Here is a 24,747-nt window from a genome sequence, read left to right as displayed (position 1 = left end):
TCTCAAGCTCAGTGGTATAAGAATCAAATATGTCCCTACAGGTCAATCAGAAGAAAGCCTCTAAAACTTTAAGAAGCTTTCTGAACTTGCATATAGCTTCCCAGGTAATAATTCCATGTATCTTTCGAATGAAAAAGGGAACACACTGAAATTCTATTCCCTTAAACCAATTACAACAGTTTGGCATACATCAACATCTCTTTAGTTTCAAAATTTACTTTACAGGTAAGACTGGAAGAAAAAGAATGAAACCCCCCACCCCGCCCAACCCACCAACTTCATCTTACCTTCAGGAGTCCCTATAGACCTCAAAAAGGAGAAAAATAAGATAAATATCCAATAAAGCCACCACCCATGGTCATTGAAAAAATGAAAACAGGCTAGAATTTCTACTCAACAAGGTTAAAACTGGGGTTAAAAAACGTCCAGTACCAGCATCAAGCAAGTTACACCTGCACAAAGCTCTGCAATTAACTTAAAATGGTCAATATCTGTCACAGTTGAATCCCACCTTTCTCCATCCCCAACCATTCCAACCACAATTTCTCCCGTTCATCTTCTATATATGTACACTCAAGATCATGCAAGTTGCATACATTCTTCCCAATGTGTCCCTTCATCAATTCTCCATGTGTCAAGAATCCAGATATCAATTTCTATCTCGTGACTTCAGTCTCCAAAAAGAATCTCGTTTCAGTAATTACTTGCCCAACTCATCTGTGCACGCTGAGGTTGCTGATATATACCAGCTGGGGGCCCTACCATTTCAACAGCTCCTGCCATGGTCTGAGACTGTTGCAGCAATGGATGAACAGCTGCTGCAGCCACTGTCTGGGCAGGGTGATAGATTCCAGCAAATGCCCCATGGCCAGCCTGTGTGGGAGCAAATGCAACGTGCTGCCCCTGAGGAGGCAGGTTGTAGAAAGAACTGGCCTGCAAGCCAGAGATATCTCTTCCAGGTGCAGGAATCCAGACCGCAGATCCTTCACTCTGCAAAAGTTTTTACACTGTTATCAGCAAAATATAATATCTGTTGCTACAGCTGCACCAGCATGGTTCATACAAGGGCATACACAGAAGTTGGGTTTTTTATTTAACAGAGGTGCAGAGTGGTAATGTTGAATGCTTCTGGTTGCAAAGGCTACACCATCAGGCATTCTTCATTTCTATATATATTAATATTAAACGATTGAAATAATCCTCTGTAATTTGCTAGTTTTCAAGATCGATTGAGTGCAAAGTTGAAAAGATCAAACAACAAATTAGAAAATCAAGGTACTTTATGAGTGGACAAGAGGAGGAAGTTGACTGGTAGTCCTTTGATGTGTTATTGGCATCTGAATTAGAGAGCACAATACAGATTGCAAGCTAGAGGAAGGGAAATATAATGCACATTACATAGAAATCCAAGGGGCTGATGGACATGGGGAGAAGTGAAAAACAACACGCATGGTTTTCCATAGAGAACAAATATAGTCTTTATTAAAGAATGATAAAAAATTGAAAAGCAAATCCCATAAAACGAAAACACTGAGTTGAGTATCAAAGCAAAAACATACTAAACCAGATCAAGAAATATGCATATGAGTATCAATTTTGAAGTAAGAACCCAGCTGAGAACAATAAAATCTCAACAAGTATTTTTATGAGAATCAGCAGCTTGATAGGACCGAAAACATGTTGAGCATCTCCGTTCATCTTGGTTGCCTCACTTTCATGTTGTGTTGCCTACTTTCCTGCAGTTATATGTGATAAGCCACTAGTCTGACGAGTGTACACTCGTGGAGCTAGGTAAACTGTAGTTAGTGGGCCAGCAAAAGTTACAAATAAATATATAATAATTAAAGAGGAATAAGCTGCAGCTATGCGCATAGAAACAAGGAGAATAAGCTGGACATGTGCCAGGCACAGATTGGGCAAACCATGGGTTTGTTATGGCCAGTTATGCAACTCGAATATGGGCAAGGAGAGAGAGGGGGAGAGAGAGAGAGGAAGGCATGGAAGAACCTGAGAGTGATTTTGGTTGCAGAGCACTGCTGGGGAGCAGCGGACACTCTAGGTAATCCAGGTTAATTTTCTCGCTGTTTTTGTTCATGTAAATTCCAACACTGCCGTTTGTGATTAAGGCCTATCAGCGTGCTATTTCCTAAATTCATCAGTGGTTGAAAGTACATCAAATGGTAGAGAGAGAGAGAGAGAGAGAGAGAATATGTGATGTGGAACCAAAGGCTGGATTGAACACCATGGAACGAGGACCAAATGGACCATCACTGGATCAGCATAAAAATGTCTATTGGATCAGAGTTACTGCAGCAAAACTGGAGAATGAAGTTGCAGGGGAAAAGTTAAAAAGTGATGAGAAATGGTTTCAGAAAATGTTAGAAGGTGCAAAATCAATAGGTGCTGGAGCTTGCTACAATGCTTCAGCACGAGCTGCTGTTGGTATTGGAAACATCCTTAATTCCCTGATCCATTCCGTGACACGAAATCCATCATTGTCTAAACAATCATTTGTAATGCTATTTTGGACTTGCTCTAACCGAAGTTATTGCATCGTTCGCCCCGATGATGGCGTTTCTCATCTGATCTGATCTGTATTTCAATCAAATATGTTATATAACATTTGGCATATTGGTCAGATTCCTTGACCACCCACCAAAGTTTGACAAAATAAAAATTGTGGAACAGATCTACAAGGTGTAGAAGTACGCTCTTTGATTGATGGCAGCAGTATCAGTATATGGCTTAATTGGTGGCTCTGTTCTGTCACAAAGGCCTCAACAGTAGCAGTAAACTAAATAAATAAATTAAAAAAAACTAGGGGATCGATTAGGACAGAGGAAGGAGAAGAGAAGACGGATAGAAGAAGAAAGGGGGATGGCAGAGGCTATCTGAACATGGACTACTCCATAAGCAAATTGCAAAATGTCCTGGATTTGATTTCTCCAAAATCTCCTTTATTGCAATGAATGAGCCCATATATAACATCACTAAAGCTTTGCAAGAAACAGAAACTTCCTAAACTGAAACAAGAAATTACTAAAGTAACTAAACTATTAACTAGTGAGAGTAGAATCTTAGGGAAAATAGAATTAACTAGAATTACAAAATACTATGCTTCAAAATTCAGCCAGATTCATAATTAACTGAAATAGAAACCAAATTAGACTTATAAATCTCCCAAGAATAAAGCCTTCATGCAATCTAATATAGGGCCCCACAAATTTCTTACTTAATATCTTCACTAAGACAAATATGGGGCTATGAACTGTTCATGCAAACAGTGTTTCAGCCTCTTTTTGCCCCTTTGAGGAACCAACTGGACTGATTGGGCTGCCTTGAGCTGGCCTGGTCCAGTGCTCGTCCAGTTTCTTGGTTGATGGTCTTCCGTCCAGCATTTGATGTACATCAATGTGCCAATGTGCACGTATATGAGAATATATACACCAAGATAATGGAACCCTTTGATGCATAATCAAGGCTTTGTCATTTACTATTATGCTCAGAGAAAATGAGATCAGAATAAACTGAGCTCCCACATCTCTCTCAAACTCCTCATTTGTATATGGCCATAAGGCTTAAGTCCTCTGTAGCATAGGAGTGCTCCTAGTATGGGTCTGAACAAGACAGTCCTCTAAAAGTTTTGGGAGGATTAAGTTTCAAAAATTTTAATTTTGTAATTAAAATGATCCCACATCTAGCCAAGGGAATATAACTATGACTTAAATTAGACCAAAATACTTAAATTGAACCACTAAATAGCTTAGGGTTATACTCGAAGGCTGACTCTGAAGACCACACTCCTCAAAAGATCATGGAAGGGTTTAAGTACCATAGGATTTTATTTTTTTCTAAGATCCTTAATTAAAAAGACTCTCTAGCCAAGGGAATATTCAAATGACTTAACATAGACCAAAGTACTCAAATTAAACCACTAGTCCAACTCAGAAACCTGGTTCAATTAAAAACATGAACTAAGAAAAAAGCACAAAATACTAGTACCACTAGTTCTTTTAGAAGAAGTGGATCTCTAGATCTGCATCAACATTGTTCATTGGTGGTTTAGGACCAGCCATTAGGACAACTGATCGATAAAAAGTGGTGGCGTCAGTAAAATACCAATCGGCTCTTTCATAAAACTAGATGGGGCTTGAGATAACCCAAACCAGCAGTAGTACACTTGGTAGTAGAAATGTTGGTACAAGAACCCAAAACAGTATCAGTAACAATAATGGCAGTGGAGAAGAGTAAGGTTTAGAAACCTAAATCTAAACTGCATCAATTTTGAGGGTTGACAGCAAGAAAGATTGCCAACTGGCATTCTGAAAGAGAAGAAACAGAGCCCAAGAACTCTCATCTCTTTAAAAAAAAATTTAAAAAAAAATGGAAGAAGAAAGAAAGAAAGAAAGAAAAAACCCACACATAGAATTGATCGATCGTAGAAATACCTCCCTAGGAGGAGAAAGGGAAGAGGGAGACCTAAACAGATCTTCAATATTCAAGAAAGATAGACCAAGAAGGATCAGGAAAGATATAGCATTATCTAAGAAAACTGTAGTGTCTTCAAGAAGAAACTGCAGCTTTAGTGAAAAATCTCCAATTGATCTTGGAGTGCAGATAATTAGTAGAACACGAATTTCAACTGCAAACTTCATCTATGGTTTTAACTTGTAGGAATATGCAGCATAGGGTTGCTGCAACCCTTTTAAGTAGAACTCAGAAGGAACCTCAAAACCAAAATTGTAGAGCAACCAATTAATATCTGTGCTCTGATACAAAGTATCAGATTGCACAACTCGAAAACCAGAACCAAGAGAAGACGAAGAATGGAAAGCTGTTCAAACTGATTGAACTTCAAAGTGTCACCCACACTGCCTTTTTGTATATGAATAAGATGCAACTAAAGGCTGGATTCCTATTATGGTACTTAATTGGGAATCATTCGCACAATAGGAAAAGTAGAATCCAATACAGAAAATATAAATAGAAAGTCAGACTGGAAAACTATGCAATCCTAATTATAAGCCACAACCATAAAAGACAGAGTAGGGAATTTTGACCAGACTACTGGAATATCCTGAACAAGAATATCTTAACTCCTGTAAGTTCAATATACTTCTGCATTGTTCAAAACATTCAGCCTACAATTGACCTAGATTACAGAATGTGAACATCTTCAACTACCAACTGACTTGGACTGCAGGATGAGGGAAACTCCTGCCCAGCCCACAGTTGCAAAACTAAGTCGGGGGTTAGATTCAGAAAACTAGTCCAAACAGCACCAAGGTTAAGCACAAACCACTATTCTGGTATTTCCTGCCTCCTGCAACCATTACTTGTGCTGGTACCTAGTTTCTGAAGCACCTTCCACAAACTTCAAAAATTCAGGAAAGAAAAACGGGTGGGGGAGAGCAAGCGGGAGGGTCAGCATTACAAATAACTAATTCTAGAACAAAAGTAGGTCAACACACGACGTTCAAGCATATCTACATAGCACAAAATCAACCCAGAGGTCAAATCCATCATTCGATTCATAAATCAGGCAATGCAGCATTAATGAATAATCCAGAGAAGCTCTAGATTATATTTCAAGACAGTCACCATTCATCCACAATATTATTCTGCACTCCGCTTTCTTGTGGAGAAACTGTAAGTGAAAGAAAGCACCATTTGCATTTGCCTCAGAGGGAAGATGGAAAGTGAAGTGTGACAGCAGATATCCACTCAGGTTTATATCCATGTATTCTAGAAACATGCAAGAAACAATTCCATTCAAATATTTTCCGTTTAACCGGACTCGCAGTAAAGTAAAAACTAGTCTATCACTGCATTCTCTGTGCATCCAGAAAGAGCCAACTAAAAAGAAAAGACAAACAACCTCCAACAAAGGACTAAAACAACTATGAACCAGAAGGCTTTTCTTTACACTATTGAAGAATTAAAAATATAGATCTTAAAAGAAAGAGGAACACAAACCTGCTGACCAGTGATGTAGATATTATTTTCCTTGAAAGGAGAGGCCGCGAGATCCTCATTCCCTGTAGAATTTCCTGTGGTTGTTGCAGGACTGGCACTATAACCAGCAGGGGAGATGTTGTACGGTCCATAACCAGTGGTCATTCCAATGTGGGTTGAGTTGTTGGTATTAATTCCAGGTTTGTATTGTGAAAGAGAGTATTTTACACCTGTGGCAGCAGCTGCTGCAGGTGGATATACATTGCCACTTGGAGGTTGCTGAGGGTATCCAGTGTTGCCAAGAAAATGATGAATAGTTGGAGGTTGTACATAGAATGGGGAGAAATATTGGCTATATGGCATGTAGTTAGGAGGATAATGAGATATGTGTACCCCAGCAGGCTGCCTAAAAACAGGAACGGGTTGCTGAGTTACAGCTATGGAGCTCTGCATGACTCCTGAAGCTTGAGTCACTAGTGGAGTTGGAGCTGCAGTAGAAAGGACCAAGGAGTTGCCGCTCTGCAATTAGACACAAAGTGTAAAGCCAGGAAACAGGCATTTAGAACAGAACTAAAAGTCCAGAGTATCATAAAGCATTTCTAATTAGTACACATTCTTGAAGCTTATTGAAATAATATAGTAAATACACAATGAACAAGTGGCACTTCACCATGAGCTAATAGAAATCAACCAAGTGGACATACATTGTTGCCCATCTCTCCAACTCTCATGGGAGCATGTAGAGTTTAGTATCAAGTAATATCCCCTTTTAATAAATCCAGAATTCTTAACACGGCAACATTTTCAAAAAGAAGTTCCATTTTAGCTGTACATAACACATTCACAATCACCAAGGGAACATGTTATGAAGCCCAAATAGATGGGTTAGATCTGGGAAGCAGAAGTCTCATGAGGAGTAAGAAAAAATAAAGCTGTATTCTGCATGAGCTGCAGATTCCTTTTGTGACCCCTGAGAGCAGCAAACACCATCTTCTGCATTAAGCTGCACATTATCTTGTTAATAAATATTGCTGGTAGGAAGACTGCTTGAAGCATCAAGTCAGCTGATCTGCTTGGCAGTCACCCCCTCCCCTTCCCTCAATTTTCTAATTCTCACTCCTCCTGCATGGTTACTTGAATATAGCTACTAATACTGTTAAAATTGATTGATCATGCATCTCTGCACATTAAGTTGTATATAATAAGAAGCAGGTCAGAAAAGAAATCAATTAAGCAATGGAATGAGTATTTTGGTTCTCACTTCATTATTTTAAACATTTTTCAAGAACTCAGTTTGGGAACTCCAACTCAGTGAGCCCAACAAATGAGTTGGACTGAGATGTCAGCGAGTTGCAGAACCTGTTTGCAAATGATGTGTTGACGGTTTCAGCGTGTTTTTCACCAAGTTTGGTCTTGAGACTTGGTAAACAGCATTACAGCCTACTCTGGGCCATTGAAACACAACAGAATTATCACACTTTACAAAGCCAAAGTCCAAGTAGGAATGTGACTCTAAACCCAAAGTTGATAAGCTGGGACATACTAAAACACCCCAATCTACACAATTTACTAATAGAAAACAAGTAAAACATTGCACCTAATGCACTCTTCAAAACATATTTTATCAAATCAACATAACCACCTTAGAGGCTTTGATCCCAATCCTTCACAACCTTATTTTGTTTTTATTTTACAAATTTTGTAGACCTTCTTATAGTCTGGTTAGTGTACTTCGTGCGCATCATTTGAGAAATCATTGGTTCAGCAAATTAACATGTTGAATTCTAGCCGTTCTAATGGATGATGCATAACCTGATTCAAAATCGATTAACCACATTGGGTATGGTTGGCTTTTGGTTGGAGAAAATGAAACTGAATGCTACTTGGCTCAGTTTCAGCATATTCAGTTCCGCTATATGCCTACCTCATCTAAAACTGGTCCAAACCCGACCATTTAGCCAGAAACAAACAGAAGTAAACCCTCATTCTGCTGCCTATAACAGCACAGACCTAAGATCAGGTCCCTCCTTCAATCTCTCCTTCCACTCCAAATAAAAACCTCAACCAAGAAATGATTTTCTCACAACTGAATGAAGATAACCACTAGCTACAATTCTCCTGCCAGTGCAAATCCACAGTTGTGACAGTGATGCAAATCCAGCACCAACTTGGGCTATTTTCCTTTGAAATCAACCTCAGATTTGATTGATATGGGCATTGGGTCTCTGTTCCATAGGTTTATGCGGTCATGGATCTATCCTATTGGCCTAGATTTCGAGTCTCTAGGTCAAGAACGAATATAGACTAATTAATTAGTTTGTTTGGAATAATAAAGTAAATTCTGTCCAACTTAACTAATAAGGGCAGCAAAGTCTTATTCTTTTTTTTTCTTTTCTTTTTTTTAATTTCAGTTTTAAGTACACGAATCTATGTTAGTTGGGAGTTACAGTCCAACTAAAACTCCTCTTGTTTGTTTTATAAGGAATTTTCCCATTAGGACTTTAGAATTTTGGTTCTAAACAGCCTATCCCCATTCACTGGAAGGCTACTACTCCTGAGATTATTAATCAAATTTATCAGAATTGAATCCCCTAGTGGGTGTACATGCTGCTACACAATGTTCTATTCAATTTGGTAGGTCCAAGATTGAAGAAACACAAGGCCCAGGGTCAATTCAAGCCTGGTTCCTTGCTGTGGCTCAAAAAGGACAGCCTTCTACGACTCCCAACTCCACTTGATCCAAACATCTACAAGGCCCCCCTCCAGGTATTTGGCAACCTCCACTCCATTCCTCTTTCCTATAACCTATTTTTTATTTCTTGAATTTTCGCACTTCCCAATACACCCAATATTCAAGGTTAGATCTACACCATCTAACTGTTTGACTTGTCCCAAACTTGGACGAAGATATCCTAATATCTTTCCCTACATCCTCTCCAAGTTTCAGCCCATTTGATATACACCCCTGTTCCCCATCTCAAGGAATTTATACCATATCTCCCACAGGCCAAGTATCCTTGATACCCTTTAAAATCTAAATCTTTCCCCCCAAAGTAACCACCCCGTAAGAGATTAATGGGAGTTCTCACATAAACCAACTACATCATTACCGTTGATTTCATCTCATTACAACCCCTATAATAGAAAACCCCCATTGCCCATTAGTGAAATTTCAAATAAAATAGAAAACCCCTTCTTGGCCCCAATTAAGTCATCTCCATTAAAAGATCTTAGAATGACAGGCTTTCAATCATTAGAGGCAACATCAGTTGGCGTACTCCTCCAGACTCTAGCAGTCCAGTTACTGACATAAAGTCTTCCAATTTTCCTGTCTTCCTAATTCTACTGCTATTTTCAGACAAACATGCACCACCTAACTAAGCAGCCTGATAATCTCATCTTAATGCTTAAATTGAACCATTTTGGCTGAGCCACAACAGCCATCACACTCAATAGCAGGAAGTATCCATGCAAAACAGGGGCTCTATCAACTAAATACTGGCAGACAATCTCTCTAGTCTGTTTTTCTATGGTGGGTTGATCTCCATCAAAATCAACTCTTCAATCAGATGTAGAGACCAAGGATATGAAATGCATGTACTCAGTCTGAAGCATCCAAATGTATGGGCAAAGTCACTTCCTTTTGTGTCATGCAAGTCAGCGACTGAAAAATCAAACTACTTGAATGCTTAGAATCATGTGTGTGTTTCTTCCTCACTAACAGGCACTGAAAAAAGAAAAGATGTAGACAAACTAGATGCTACCAATAGGAACAGCTTTGCGTACTCGCCAACCTAAGCAGCTGCCTGGCATATGAATCATTCAAAATCTCAGATTGATAAGCATTTGTGCCAAAAACCAAGCATGGCAGTGGCATACAAAAACAGGCTACACTTAATTGATACAAACCTCTTGCGGAGACTGGCCAGTCTGAGGCGACAACACTGCAATATTCCCATTGTATTTGGTGGCAGTTCCAGAAGCAAGGAAAGGAGAGAAGCGGCCATCTCCATCAGCACCCGGACGGTAAAACTGAGTATAATAACTTGCAGAGGGATCAAATGATTGATGAACCTGATTTTGGGGGGAAAAGTCAATAGTTATACCTAATTAACCAAGGAAAATGATAGCACAGAGAGATCAGTACAGCTAGACGTGTATGTGTGTGTGTGTGTGTGCATGTGAGACAGAGAGAGAGAGAGAGAGAGACAGACAGAGTGTGTGTGAAGCAGAAGAAGACTTCTTCAACAGTACAACTTAGGTACGAAATCAACGATGTAAATGAAGAATAAACAGAAAACTTGGAAACAAAAGTTCAACAAGTCTAATAGATGATCTACATCAGTAATTATATCCGAAACAGCCAGAAATAGCAAAGAGTATCCCCTAGTGACCGCAAAATGAAAATACAGTTGATGCTATACATCTGGACTCTACGAATCTTGGACTCAGTTGTGTATCCAAAGGACCCAAATCATGGACAAGCCTCATTCTAGCTAAGTGCTTCATGTTCAGAAAATATGGAACACAAATGTATGGACTAAAGCCAATAGAACCTCACTGCAAATAATTAGCATGTCCAGATCATTTTAGCATTTAACCAACAGCAAAATTTTCTGAATCTATAATAACTTTTACCAACTTGAAATCAAACGCCAAATGAAGGAAAAAATAATGGTGTAAGGCTTTTCAGTTGATTCTTTGACAGGATAATTTCTTGAAAAGCAGACACTGATGGGTCCTGATCGAATAAACCCATGCATGTGGTATACTGCTGTTGTCATAGACCGAAGATTTCTACCCAAATAAATAAATAATGAAAGAAAAGTTGTCATAGACCAAGGATACTACCCAAGTACTACTAGCACATAGGGAGGGGGCCAACATTAAAGTTAGGGATACAGAAAAATTTGATGACATTAAGAGATAAAGAATTAAAGACAGCTGGGAAAATGTCATATCAGCATTGCCACATCAGCCTCCATTGTTTTGATGATAACAAACACAAGATACTAATGTCAATATTGGGTTGTATACTTGTATATGCCTAGTTCAAGCCAAGAGTGATGAACCAAGCCGAACTCAAGACTAAATGTCCAAGCCCAAGTGAAGACCAAGTCAAATTGACGAAGACTGAGTCAAAATGGACATGAAGAATGGAGCACAAGAAGACTCAAGAGTGAAGATGAAGCTCAAATCCAACTCAAGGAGAAGACTTAATTCACCTAGGACCTAGGAGACCTCTCATGCACACATAAACATGTAATGGCATTTATTTCAATGAAATCACAAGCATCGTGTCATTAGAATGATCTAGGACATGTTAGGAGAGAGTGTGTGGACATAGGGTTGGTTAGGAAGACCAAGAACCGTCTCCAAAAAAAAATAAAAAAATCCACACACCGTCCCAAGCAGCACACCGTCTCCTTAGAATGGCGCATTGCTTGGAAATGGTTGCACTCAAACGGAGCACTCTATGAACTAAGGTGTATCACAATGGCTTAACGAACTAGTCCATTTGGCCGGACAATGCACTGCCTCCTGGAATAGTGCACCGCCTCCTAGAACAACGCACCGTCTAGCCCCACTGGTGCATCATGACCATCGTCTATATCATTTAAACTCCAATGGCTATATTAGCCCAAACGGTGCACCGTCTCCCCAAATAGCACATCTTTTCAATCAAAATGTGACTATTAATTCTATCCGTTAGGACTTGGGCTAGGGGACTTGAAGGCCATCTTTATAAGCCCAACTACCCTCATTCGAGAGCCTCTACCTTGTGTATTGATTACACTCTATCAAGCTCTCAAACCTCTCATTCTCATTTGTGTTCTTGCCTCTCACCATCACTCAACCCTTTAAGTATATTCCAAGGTAACAGGAGAAAGCTCATTCGAGCCAAGCTTGAGGTGATTGAAGGCATTTGGGGATGTCAATACAGGAGGTGCATACATTCAATCTTGGACATTCACTCATTTGTATCACATTCACACAAGGGGTAAAGTGCCACACCCCTTGTTAGGTAATATGTTACCATTCATATACTTATTGTTTTCAATTCTAGTCTAGTGGATTAGAATTTGTAAGGGTGCTATTGCCCTAAGATAAACAAAGATTGTAGAGTGTGTTCTCGCCCTATTAGAACAAACATTGTAGAGGGTGCTCTTGCCCTAAGACCAAAACAAAGATTGTAATGATTTGATCATCTACCCATTGTATTGAAAGAAGCCACTAGCAAAATCTCTCTAAAGAACTAGAGAGGAGTGGACGTAGATTTGCTAAATTGAACCATTATAAAATCCCTTGTATTGTGGTGTTTGCAATTTTGTCTTAAGTTTAAATTTCAATTTGCCAATTTAATTGTAAATTTGCTGTAAACCGAAAAATTAGGTAAATCCACTGGTAATAACCTATTACCCCCCCCCCACTCTAGGTTGCATTAAGAAAGACTAATGAGAAATTTCGGACAAAAGGCATATAAGGAGGGCCAGCACCAAATACAGGGATGGACAACTGATAGATGACATTAAGACAAGAAGAACTGAAGGCTAATGATGGATGTTGGAAAGTTAAGAGATATCACATACCTGAGGGTCTGTGCTTTCAAAGGGTGCAAGCTGGCCTCCTGGCATGAATCCAAAATTGAAATTTGGAGCAGTGTGAACAACCGAGAACTGAGGACCAGCAGACGGAAGAGCTATCTCTGGCTTGGACTGATCACACTCCGTGACTTGATTGGACGAGACATCAGCTTCTTCGGCTGGCAGATTTTCTGGCATTTGTGTGGGTGATGATGGCTGATCAAGATATCCTTCTTCCTGAGCAATAGGTGATGCATTTTGATTGCTGCACCAATTATAAAACAAGTTAGAAATCGGAAAATATGGGTCGTAAAGGAAACAGGTATGATACAGGCATAAAAAGTATGATAAATCTAGAACATACAAACAAAATTGAAAATATGCAAACAAGCAAACAGGAAACAGGGATCTACAGGAGCTGGAGAACAACCGTAAGATATATTTTTGTTTAGGCGAATTCTTTTGTGTTATGAATGTATCTTGGTTAGAATGTTCGTTCTTCTAAATATTCCAACCAAGATACGCCTTAATTAGTTCTGCTTTTATAGTAATTCAAGTAACAGTCTATGTATGTTACTTTTAGTCCAAGATTGTCTTCCTATCTGCAACTAGGTTTTCTATGTATTACTCCTAGTAGGATTAGGAGAGCTGTCTATTCTATGCAATCTGAATTAGCATAAATAAAGTGATTGTGAAGGCAGCCCCCCTTCCCTTCTCCTGCCCACAACACCCCCCCCCCAAAAAAAGGAACCTTCTTCCGTTGTCCAGCCACAGCTCTGGTGTTTAGGGTTCTAATTTGTCACATTCTGAAATCAAACCAACAAAATAACCAGAAACGTATCATGAGTAGGTATTTTGTTCAGAACCCTCCACCAGATTTAGCAGTAAGCATCCCCAGATGTTTGGATCTTAACATCTAACTCCTGTATAGGAATGATCTTCTTGAAAGCATATGGTCCCAATATGCACTATCCCTGCAACTTGTACAACGCAAAGCCATAATTATATTATTCATCCAAAGGGTTTGATGGTCTGCCAAATAATCATGTAACAGGTTGCATGATCTCATACCAGGAAGGCAGGAACAGAGAATGATGACTGCAAAATAGGAAGTGGAGAGAGAGGGGGAAAACACATGGTTTCTGATCAAACTATGACATAATTTGTTAAAGGCTAACAGGAAAACAAAAAAGTGTTCTCTGTTACGAACCTTGAGGAAGCCTCCTCAGCAGTTTCATCAATCTCCTGTGAATATTCAGAAAGAGGTGTGGAGCTCTTATCACTATCAGGACCATTTGCATAGCTCATGCTGACTGCAAAACTAGCATCAAAGCTTCCAAAACTCAATCCAGTTCTTTCTGCCTCAGGAACATGGAGATGGTTAGGAATAATAACATGTTGACCCTCTGAGAATGGTAAGGTTTCCAGCTTCTTTTGCAACTTCGAAGTTGTTTCTTCTGAAGATGAAGCACTCAGTGAAGGTTGTGAGCGAGCACCAGCTTCAACAGAGATAGCTGCACCATCAGAGATACCAATGGCTCCACTAGGATGGGAAGTATTATTGCTTATAGGCTTTGGTTTCCATTCCTTGCTAGGTCCTGAGGAGAAACAATTCACCTCGTAACGTGTATACGTTAATAAAGTAAAACAGACAATTGAAACTACTTTAATGCAAAAAAGATGCAAATCACTGGAAAACTTAGTATCCTTATCATTCATTTTTCTAACTGAATTTTTTCCATTGAAATGCTAAATATCAAATCTGCATATAGGCATTAAAGCATAATTGTCATTTAAGGTTTATGACTATAACCCCAGAAGAGCAAAGAATATTATCAAAAGAGCTACGGACCATTAAAAAGGATATATAAGTATGAATTAGTGAAAACAAAAACTCTCTCAAACTCATTTGAAGCTCTCCAGGCCAAACTACAACCCTCCAAAGTAAAGATGAACAAAACAAAACAAAACAAAACAAGAAAATAGTTTAGAGTAGCTTTACTGAGAACAAAAAGTCTAAAATCTAGATTATAACTAAGACACTAAGAATGGCTTCTTGAGTCATGCAAAAGATGGATACAAGAAAGACGCGAAATGAATGTGCATGGCACATGCATAGATTATGATGTTGCCCAACTTCATTATGGAGCTTAAAAATGCATGCAACCCCTCATCTACACATGCAAACTAAGAAATCTTATGACCAGTGCTAAATTAGTCTGGAAACACATAGACGTAAGTTGCCAACAGATAAAACATGTTTTTTAAATAGTTGTAGTTAGATAAAGTCACAGAGAAAAGAAAAAACAATGTCATTGTCATATATATCCTTTCAAAGATCCCTCCAGATAATGTGTTTCACATGAATTATCAGGACATGCGGCACAACCCGATTTCTAATCATGTTTGCTGATTAGTCATCAATACACTATCTATATGATGATCCACATGAGAAGTTGTCCTTCCTATTATTTATTACATTCCCAGATAGCAATTCTCTTCTCAGCAACATAAGTTCTTCAAAGTGATTAGCTGATTATAGTTTTGAGCCACACATTTGCATTTTTCTGATGATGCTGTCAATTAACTTTGTGGTCTTGCTATGACAAATCATTTGAAATAGTCATCAATTCCTCCCATTTTCTTATTTTGAAATTTAAGAAGGAATTCAGAGCTCAAAGATCACAGAAAGCATACCTTAGTTAAATATTAAACTTCAAACACATTTCACTAGCTACACTCTTTAGTCCATTAAAGTTCATAAGAATTGATTGCTTCAATAAACCCCCAGCCCCCACCATTTCCCCCAACAGAAAAAGTACCCCAAGAAAAATAAAAAAAAAGTTCAGTATTACCTTTTTTAACCATATATATCCTAACATACCAATCCAAAACTAAATAAACCATATCAGTTTTTTACAGCACAGTATATTACCCTTCTGAGGACCAACAAGTTGCTGTGACCGATTGCCATAATTAGATGAAGGCCTACTAGAGCCACCATGAGTAGAAGAGGTAGGATGTGACGGCTCAGAAAGTTTGTTCCTGTCAGCCCCCAGTGATTTTCCTAGCATCTTTCCATGCATAGTGTTCCCAATTTCTGAAACAGTTTTCTCATTCCTCAATGATGAGAACTCAGGTTCAGTTACATCAAGACCTATAGTTTTGTCCAGACAACTGGAGGAATCCTGAGGAGCAGTTGAGGTGCTATCAGCAGAGATGGTAGCATTTGGTTCAACAGCCATTCGCTGGCTCCCTACTTCACGCTTTATTGTGCCCACCACACCCGGAGGCCGTGAATCCATAGAATGCACCAGGACAGGATCTAAAGCAGAGGAATATAAACCAGACACAGGTGTAGGAGTAATGGATGGAAGGAGGCGATCAGAGCATGGTGTCGATTGCCCACGAGAGACTATAGGCACAGGTGCAGGGATACTGCTATTTGCATTCACATTTAGATGTGGAGCTCCACATGCCAGTTTTATGCCAACAAAACCTGAACCTTCTTCAGGTGTGTGTGTCTCATTGCCCGTGGAAAGTTGTGAAGCAAGTCCATGACTGGAATTCCCAGTAGTCACAGTTGAGGGGCCATTGGCCACAACAGTTGCAGAGCTGGAAAAAAGTTTCAGTAAAATCCATAAAACAGAAAACAATAGGACTGGAATAAAAAGAAGAATCAAATATTAAGTGGACAAAAACTCACCCTGACACAGGAGCCAATGTTTTCTTTTCAGTATCCTGAGATTCTGGCAAAGGTGTCATACCTCTCTCAGTGCCTTGGTTGACTCCATTTTCTTTTCCAGACACAACACTCCTCCCACCACCAGCATCTGCCAACAAGGCAAACAAAAATGTAAATTACATCACAGACACTGAAACTGTGTCCTGAAAATAACTGTAATAAAAAGTAGTGAGGCAGGTTTCCATCATCACCATCAACTTCAATATCAAGATCGATGCCATGAAAAAACTAAGGAACAAAGATGAGATAAGGCATGTAGCTTTTTATGCATAAGGAGTGGGGCCATATGGCCTGAGGCATAAACTTCAAACTCAGTCAACAAAATATGTGGGAAACTGAAATAAAAAGTCCAATATAGAACCTGGACAGATTGGAATCAGATAAGGAATGAACCAGTAAGGACCAATTAAGACCAACACTGGAAGCCAGCTCAAACCAGCAAGCTGGTCCAAGTAGAAGGTCCCCTTGCCCCAAAATTTAAACAAGTCAACTTGGACTGCTGCAATAGAACAAAATATGAAGAAGGGAGGCCAAAACACCGCTCATGTCACTTTTTGTGTGAACAGTATCACGGCCCATTATTTGGCCTATTGCGAACATTCATAGATGATTTGTGGGGCCCAAGATCAGATTACATGAAAACTTTTTTCTTGGGAGATTTAGAAGGTTGGTCTATGATAAGAACCCACGAACCAAATGCAAAACTGATATTATTTAATTGATAGAATAACGAAAAACAATGATAAACTGGTTACAATGGTGCCAGTCACCCCCACAGCACATTGCTGCCCCTCAGCCTACGGCTGCCCAAACACTCACATAAATAATCATTTTCTAATACTCACATCTTACCTTTATTTATAACCCCTAATCAACCCTAATCTCCCCAAATCTCTCTCATTCAATAGTAATATTCTGCAATATTCTGCCTGTCCCCAAATCTCTCTTATTTAGTAGTAAATATTCTGCAATATTCTGCAAATCATTCACAATATTCTGCCTGTCCCGAATCCCTCTTATTCAGTAGTAAATATTATGCAATATTCTGCAAATCATTCTCTATTCAGCAACCTCCTTTTCAGGATCAGATCTGATTGCTTTCTCTATTCAGCAACCTCCTTCTCAAGACCATATCTGATTGTCTTCCCTAGCTGTTGTTTTCCAAATCCAACTTTCTTCTTGTGCTTGCGAGATACACACGAGATATGAGGAGCCTATCAGTCTAGTTTCTAGCATAGTTGTTAAGGCGTTGCCTAAGTGTCACCTTGGCGCATTGGCTCTTTTTTGGGTCAAGGCGACTTCTTGCTTGGTGTCACCTTGGTTTTTGTCGTCCTCTATCACCTCAGCTCGCCTTGACAGTTGACACCTTGACAACTATGGTTTCTAATGGCTGAATTACAAAGCCTAGTAATTTCTAATTTTTATTGGTTTATATTTTCCATACGATTCTATTCTCACTAGTTACTAGGTTATTAGTGTCTACTTTCACTCTACTAAGCTTCTATTCATTGTAAAGCCTTAGACAAGCTATAAATAGGCCCTTACATTTGATACAACCCACGGTTTAGGGTTGGAAATCAGGATCTTCAAAGGTAGAACTAGCACATAATTAGGGCCTCTAGATGTTTCGGCCAAAGGGTATTGGGGCCAATAAGGCTGCTGTGAATGTCAATTCAGGTCTGAAATTGAATAGGATTTCCAACTCAAATTTGGAAATTCGAATCCTAGTTGAACTGGGATTCGACTAGGGTTATGGTTTGCGGAGTTGGGCTGTTGTTCTACAATTTAGCACTAGTGAAGGAATACTCTGCAGTTCAGAAACAGGTTTAGATATGCAGGGAAGGAGTTTAGGATGTTTTAGAAATTTTCTGGAATTTCTTAAAATTCTGCAACTTCAATTGAAGAAAATGAAGTGCAGAAATTTCAGAACTCAGAAAATAGGACTGGTTTGGGGAAAAAGAGGTTAGGACTTGGTTCTATAGGCTTGGGCGTCTCTAGGAAGGGTATAATGAGGTGTTTTGGGGCTGGAATGAGGGAGTCATAGTTGGGGTGGGATCTGAAAACGTGGGAAGAAGAAGAAGGGGATTGGTTTCTAGGGTTTGGGAACGGGGCTGGAGCTGCAGGAATTCGAAGGGGAAGGGGCCATACTTACATGTATGTAGAGAAAGATTGCTGTGATTGTCGCTTGAGTGCTGGAAGAAGAAGAAACAACTTGAAAATTGCAAAAACAAAGCTCAAAACTCAGCTGCAGGTCCACCCCCCCCCCCCGGGATCCCATGACTATACCAAGTTTTTCTTCAATGCATGATTTCATTAACTCAAAACTGAAAAATACATTGAAATCTTGGCAATTATTGCCACTTAACCCAAATAGACTCAAATAATGGAACATGGTCCCCAAGTAACCAAGACTTACCTATTTAGGACTCAACTAATGAACTCCCTACTAAATAGGAATCCAATTACTTACTAAAACTGGACTTTCTAAAATTAAAAACCCTATCACACCAACAAACAAATGCCAAAATTATTCAACTACTAAGACTCCAAATTAAGAAATAAAAACATAATTAAAATTCAGAAATAAAAGTGGACTTGGTCAACTAGTTAATCTCAATCCAGGGGAAGGGAAATGACCAATCTACCTCTGGATAGAATCCGGCCCCTTTGGTTTGGCCCAACTTCCCAATGGGCTTGGGGCGCTTTCTTGGCTCTTTTGGGCTGGCTGGGGGCTAGATACATCAACATTACAACTGAAATTTAGACTTTAGAGAAATCAAATTTGCAGGCCATGTTGCCATTGCTTATCGAGAAATCCATGTTCAACAGCTGAGATAGCTGTGGGTGAGAGACCCTGGGCTGAGATAGCCCATCTTGCTAACCCCCCCCCTCTTTCTATCTTCTTATACCCTTCTCCCTATCTTTTCCTTGCTGTCGTTACTGTTTGTATCCACAACAATCCATTAAGGTCTCAAATTGAATATCAGAATCCATCCTCAGTTGATTTCAGAGACTGCGACTACTGTTACCCATTTATTGAAGGCTGCTGCTGTTCCTGTGACTTAGTCTTCTTGCTGCAATTTGTAAAGATCATAACTGAACAACCCTTAAGTCAAGATTGACTTAGATTTGAAGTGTTTGTTTTCTACTGTTGTTTGCACCTACACTTGATCCCAATCCAGCAATTCCATTGGCTGGATTGTTTCACATCCATTACCTTCTATTTCTGGACTTTATTAGACCTAAACCTGGGCTTCCCTAATAAGGTAGAAGCTCCTGAATCAGCGCAGGGCCAAATCAGCAGTATTAGGAGCTTGAACAACATATTGGGACTGTTACCCTTGGGTTTGCAGTCTTACATTAATAAGAATATTCGAGGGCAGGGCTGTATACAGTTGCCCATCCTAGACCCATCGGTAATGGGAGCCTTGTGCACTCGGATCCTATTTGAATTTACAACACATGGTAGAGACAACCCAAAACATGATAGAAAGTTGTAATTCCACTTGGTGTGGTAACTTCCTGAGCCTTGACTGCAGACTGCAGTTTCTCAAAATCACTTTGATTTGACACCATTCTATTTTTGTCATGCTGTCCAGCATGATATAAAGGCCACCAATTGAATAGCCAGGCACCAAGCTGAAAAGCAGATGGTGCAACAAAATGTGGTTCTTGCCAGCCACCTAATCTGCAACATGTAAAAGCTTGAACCTGAAACCTATGGTAATTTTACAAGCACCACAGAAACAACAGAAACTGGCAGTTACAACAAAGTGAACGGGAATAAGAGAGAGAGAGAGAGAGAGAGAAGAGAGAGAGAGAGAGAGAAAGATAAGAGAAGGACGACCTAGAAATCAATTGCAAAATAATGAAACCTCATACCGGAACACTACACCCGCCCCCCCCCAACAAACAAATAAAAAAGAAAGAAATTTCGAAGGGTGACATTATCTTCAAGGTGAGAACAACACTTAGAAGGTCAAACCATAAATCACTGCCTCGATAAAAGTCTCCAGGCAAATACACCAGATGCTCTTTTGGTAGAACAAGACACAATAGTCACACACTTTAACTATAACATTGTTATACTCGATATGAATTGGAATAAATGATTTGAGTTGCTGCAGTAAATATCTGGGAGCGAAAAGATCAATTACATGCCTCTAGTAATGGGTGCTGGAATTGCTTAACAAATTAAAGTTGAAATTGGAATCATACCATGTGAAACATATCGTGGAGAATAGTTAGCACGACCACCCCTACCCCCTCCTCTCCCTTGCATGCCTGGTTTCCACCTAGAGTCTGCAGGGTCTTTGCTGTTCAGATTCTACAAGAAAACAGAGAAGCAGAGAAATATCAATCAACTGGATAAATGGAAAAGAAAAATATACAAATAACAGTTGGTCACAGAAAGCCAACATTAAAAAAAAGCTCACACAGACTCCACATGACTAGGATCATAGGAATTATGAACTTTAAAATGCAATATCTGCAATAAAAGGTCATGAATGCCTTAAAATCCAAGGATAAAGCCATCCTAAATCCCACTTCTTGTCCCAAAATTTATTAAATCCACCTCATCTTGATGCAGATGTACTCCCACAGATTGACCTGAACCCATTTGAGAACCAGATGTAACCAGAGCTGGGCACCTGATGTAACCGGAGTTGGGGCCCCCATAATTAGAATCTCCCTATTTTTGCGTTACTTCCTAGTTTACCCCTTTTACTAATATATGTAGCATTTCATTCTCTTAACTTCCAATAAATTTCAATCTTGCCCCTCTCTAATGAACTTCAACTTATTTCCAGAATTGCTAAACCTTCTAAGTGTTGTTTTATTTACTGTTCTGCCTCTTTTTTCTTTTTCTTTTTTGGTAAGAAGAAAAGCTTCATTAATTAAACTTGAAAGAAATACAGAAAAATAGATGCATGGAAACACAAGGTTCAAACAGAAACATCCGAAACCAAAGAGCGGAATTCGACCAAACTGTCATACATGCAATAGACAGGGTCGTCCCGGCTAAGGTATGGGTCAACCCCAATCAAACCTTAGAAATAAAGCTGTTCTGCCTTTTAACATTGGGTTTGAGTGCTTCCTTGCTGGGTGGGCCCACAAGCAACTCGATAAGGGTTGTTAAAATCCACGTTTGCACGACATCTTCACGACTTCAATTATTTATCCAATAAACACTACACATTGCTGAGACCAAATCCTTTGGAAGCATTACCAAGCTCCCCTAATCCCTACTGAAAGCTACCAAAAAGAATAGGTAAAAAACAAATAAGTGTTTCAAAAGCTAACCAAATTGTTGACAGCACTCACATGGTCTTTTCAACTTATGTTCAATGTTCAACGTTCAACTTACAGTGAATCTCTATCATAAATAAAATAAAATAAAAAATAAAAAAAAACTGGTATTGGCATCTACACAGCATGTTCAGATGTACACAGATCTCACTTCAAAACAAACGCATCCAAAAAGTCACCTTGAGAAGTACAGCAGCAATTTCACTGAAATTGACCCAAGTCATAATTTAGAGAGGAACAGTGAGTGCTCCACAGACCACACAATGGACCTGAATAACTCAAATTAATCCAGTTATGGTCAAAAGTGAAACCGGAATATTGGTCAAAACTGAAACCAGAATATTACTCTTTGAGAGTAAAAGCTGAAACAAAATATGGCAGCAAGTGCACGTTGCTTGTACATGATATTAACTAAAGATTAGACACAGTCACAAATCCGCCCACAAAAGGAGAGAACATTATTCATCAAACACAACACCTAATTGAACCTAGTAAGTTCTTTTCTATTCACTTAAACACCCGCACCCCAAAAAAAAAAAAGGTAGCTCTGTACGAATACAATCAGCAAGATGTCAATACTAAAACTCTTGGAAGAAAAGAAGAAAACCCAGTCAGATTACAAAATCTATATTATCAAAGATTAATCAAAAGCAAGGTTGGTTTATACTGAAAAACTAAAAATGTTAATCAAAGTCTTTGTGTTCTATTCAATGAATAAAACTGTAACAAGAAATTAGAATGAAGTGATGTTTATCGACTCAACAGAAAAACTCACCTCCTTTCTCTTGTCACGCTTCCTTCTGACCTCATGAAATGGATCTGTGAACAAAAAGAATACAGGTTTGGAATTCATTAAGCATGTTAGACGTTGAACATGGCTCCCAACTTCCCAGATCTTGTAGAAAATGTCCACAAAGAGAGGTAAATAAAGACAATGAAAGCTCAATACAGGGAATCAACAAAAAGGTTCCATTTGTTTGAAACAAAACCATGAATTCATTAAGAGTGCGTACCAACATCAGAAAAGCAAGTAATGTAACCTGCCAAATAAAATAAGATGGACGGTATCCTAGAATTACAATGTGAAACCATCGATTACATCAATCAACTCTTTGCATCTATGTTCAAACTCACATCATATCACCTCATGGCATCAATTTTCAACTCACGTTATCACTAAAATGTGAATTCAGAAAACCATTACTCAAGCTTGTTTACATCTGTAACCAACACAAAATCATTACCAAAAGCATACCAGGATAACTTTTTAACTTCATGATTACAGAAGCTAAGTAGTGGTAAACGAGCACTGAACATAATCTGGGTTCCATCAAAACATGCAACATGTAACAAACTAAAAAGGGGGTGGCCAACTGAGTAAGAAGTAAGAACGATGTTAATAGGAAGACGCCCCAAGAAAAATTAAAATAATAATTTCACACCCATGGCCTACCAAAATCATGTATAAGAAACAAACATTAACTGAACCACAGAATTGATCAAAGCTACAAAGTGGTAGTCTCAAAACTACTTGTCAAGGCAGTGACAAAATTTACATGAACACAGTTCAACAACCAGAGAAACAATGAGAGACATGCAAATAACTCCTGATTATGATTGTTGAAACTAGAAAACCCGATATCAACGAGTTGTGTCATCACTGTAAAGAGAAAACCTCCAACCCCCAAACCCCCCCCCCCCAAAAAAAAAAAAAAAAAAAAAAAAAAAAAAAAGGTTTTTGGGTGAGTGGAGGTTGTCTCTATACAGTGATGACACAAGTGGCTGACACTGGGTTGAAATACACACAGAGAGATAACCAAGTGAACCAACTACACAGAACTTTTATGGGATTCGAGTTCTATCGTTCCATATAACCTTTTCTGCAATCTAGATGCCGTCATCGAGTCTCATCTAAAAAAAAAAGTGTTCTTGTAAGGAACTTCAGTTCACCTGTGCCGGTCCACCAACCAGGTGTAACAAGTATTCACTACGCTGCGAAAGTCAAAATCTTCTGAGGCAGTATCAGTAGAACAACAATATACAATCTCCAAATCACTAAATTCTTTCCAATATTGTGTTGAATTGAGTGGGAAGTGGATTTGACACCCAGAAGGCCAAACCACCCAAAAAACAAAAAAAAGAGAGAAAAAGGCACAGGCAACGAATCAGATTTTGCATTAGAACCTTCAGACTAAAATGCAAGCCCTGGACTAGGAAAATTTTAGGTGCGCAAAACCCCATTTTGATGTCCAAGAAAAAAACTAACCGTACCAAAAATTAGGGAAATAAATGGGAAATGAAAGACAAACAAGAGCTAAGCCAATCTTACATAGCTTGCATCAGACACTGTAGTGCAATCAAATCCCTCTTACCCAACCGCCAAATATTTCCAAATCACATCTGAACTCAAAAGAACCCCATGGATCCAACCCAAAAGAAACACAATCAGGATCGAACTAACTAAAGAAACCCACCTACAAGAAAAGCAAATCGAAAAGGCGATACCTTGAAGCAATAGTTTCTGCGCGGTTTCATTGGGATCCATCGAGCACTCTTTAAGCATTGTATATATCTCCTCATCGCTGTGGTTCCCAGCGATCTCTTTAATATTTTGGATCGTTTTACGGACATTGTTAGGAATTGAAACCCTAAAACCGCTGCTCATGTTTCAAGAGGGAGAAAGAGATGGAGCTAGAGGTGGAGAAGAGGGGGCAAAGGTAACCAAAAGAAAGAAAGCAGAATGAAAGAAAATAACAGAGAAAGCAAAAGAAGATGAGAAGGGTCTTTGGTGAAAGCAGCAATGGAAAGATTGAGAGAGGATTCTTGGGTTTTTGAATTGATTTGTAATGGAGATAGAAGAAGACAGGAAAGAGAGAGAGAAAGAAGAAAGAAAGAGAATAGAGAGAGACTTGACTTGCGACAATGGCGATTGCCCTTGGGAGACTGTTTAGTGTTTACAGTAGCGATACGTAGTAATTTCATCTGATATACTATCACTACCGAGTACGGACCCCATTCTACGTCTCTCTTTTCTTTTCTCTTTTTTTTTCTTTTTCTCTCAGGTGGGAGCTTTGTCTACGGCAAGGGTTGAGCCCAGGACCTCTCCCGAAAAGTGTGAATCTTACCACTCGATCAACCCTACATTAACTTCTT

The 24,747-nt window shown here is 39.1% G+C and overlaps 1 protein-coding gene across 2 annotated transcripts; it reads right to left on the bottom strand.

Annotated features, from left to right (window-relative positions):
• Positions 1 to 34: 34 nt before the first annotated feature.
• LOC149003071 (uncharacterized) lies at positions 35 to 24,539 on the bottom strand. Of its 2 annotated transcripts, XM_089138908.1 has the most exons (11): positions 24,100 to 24,189; positions 23,924 to 23,994; positions 22,370 to 22,413; positions 20,503 to 20,611; positions 16,246 to 16,372; positions 15,475 to 16,154; positions 13,750 to 14,137; positions 12,546 to 12,804; positions 9,865 to 10,029; positions 5,977 to 6,474; positions 37 to 990 (listed from the first exon to the last, which is right to left on the bottom strand). In XM_089138908.1, exons 4-11 carry the CDS (start codon positions 20,564 to 20,566, stop codon positions 694 to 696), a joined length of 2,478 nt encoding a protein of 825 aa, XP_088995034.1. In that variant the 5' UTR covers positions 20,567 to 20,611; positions 22,370 to 22,413; positions 23,924 to 23,994; positions 24,100 to 24,189; the 3' UTR covers positions 37 to 693. The 2 variants fall into 2 exon arrangements, with proteins under 2 accessions (XP_088995033.1, XP_088995034.1); XM_089138907.1 differs by lacking the exon at positions 23,924 to 23,994 and having other exon boundaries at positions 35 to 990; positions 24,100 to 24,539.
• Positions 24,540 to 24,747: the final 208 nt, after the last annotated feature.

This window comes from Hakea prostrata, chromosome 10 (genome assembly GCF_041222555.1).
Source record: "Hakea prostrata isolate BN-2017 chromosome 10, UWA_Hpros_2, whole genome shotgun sequence".
Classification (NCBI taxonomy): Eukaryota; Viridiplantae; Streptophyta; class Magnoliopsida; order Proteales; family Proteaceae; genus Hakea; species Hakea prostrata.
The sequence above is the reverse complement of the archived record's forward strand: the minus strand, read 5'-3'. Positions and strand labels throughout refer to the sequence as shown.

Bases quoted from the DNA above. Each gene is read 5' to 3' on its own strand.
- LOC149003071 (XM_089138907.1), bottom strand. From the start codon at position 24,259: ATGAGCAGCGGTTTTAGGGTTTCAATTCCTAACAATGTCCGTAAAACG. The intron at 14,138-15,474 runs GTAATATACTGT...GTTTCTCCTCAG, and splicing joins ACTTGTTGGTCCTCAGAAGG to GACCTAGCAAGGAATGGAAA. The intron at 991-5,976 runs GTTTGTGTTCCT...AAACTTTTGCAG, and splicing joins TCTACATCACTGGTCAGCAG to AGTGAAGGATCTGCGGTCTG.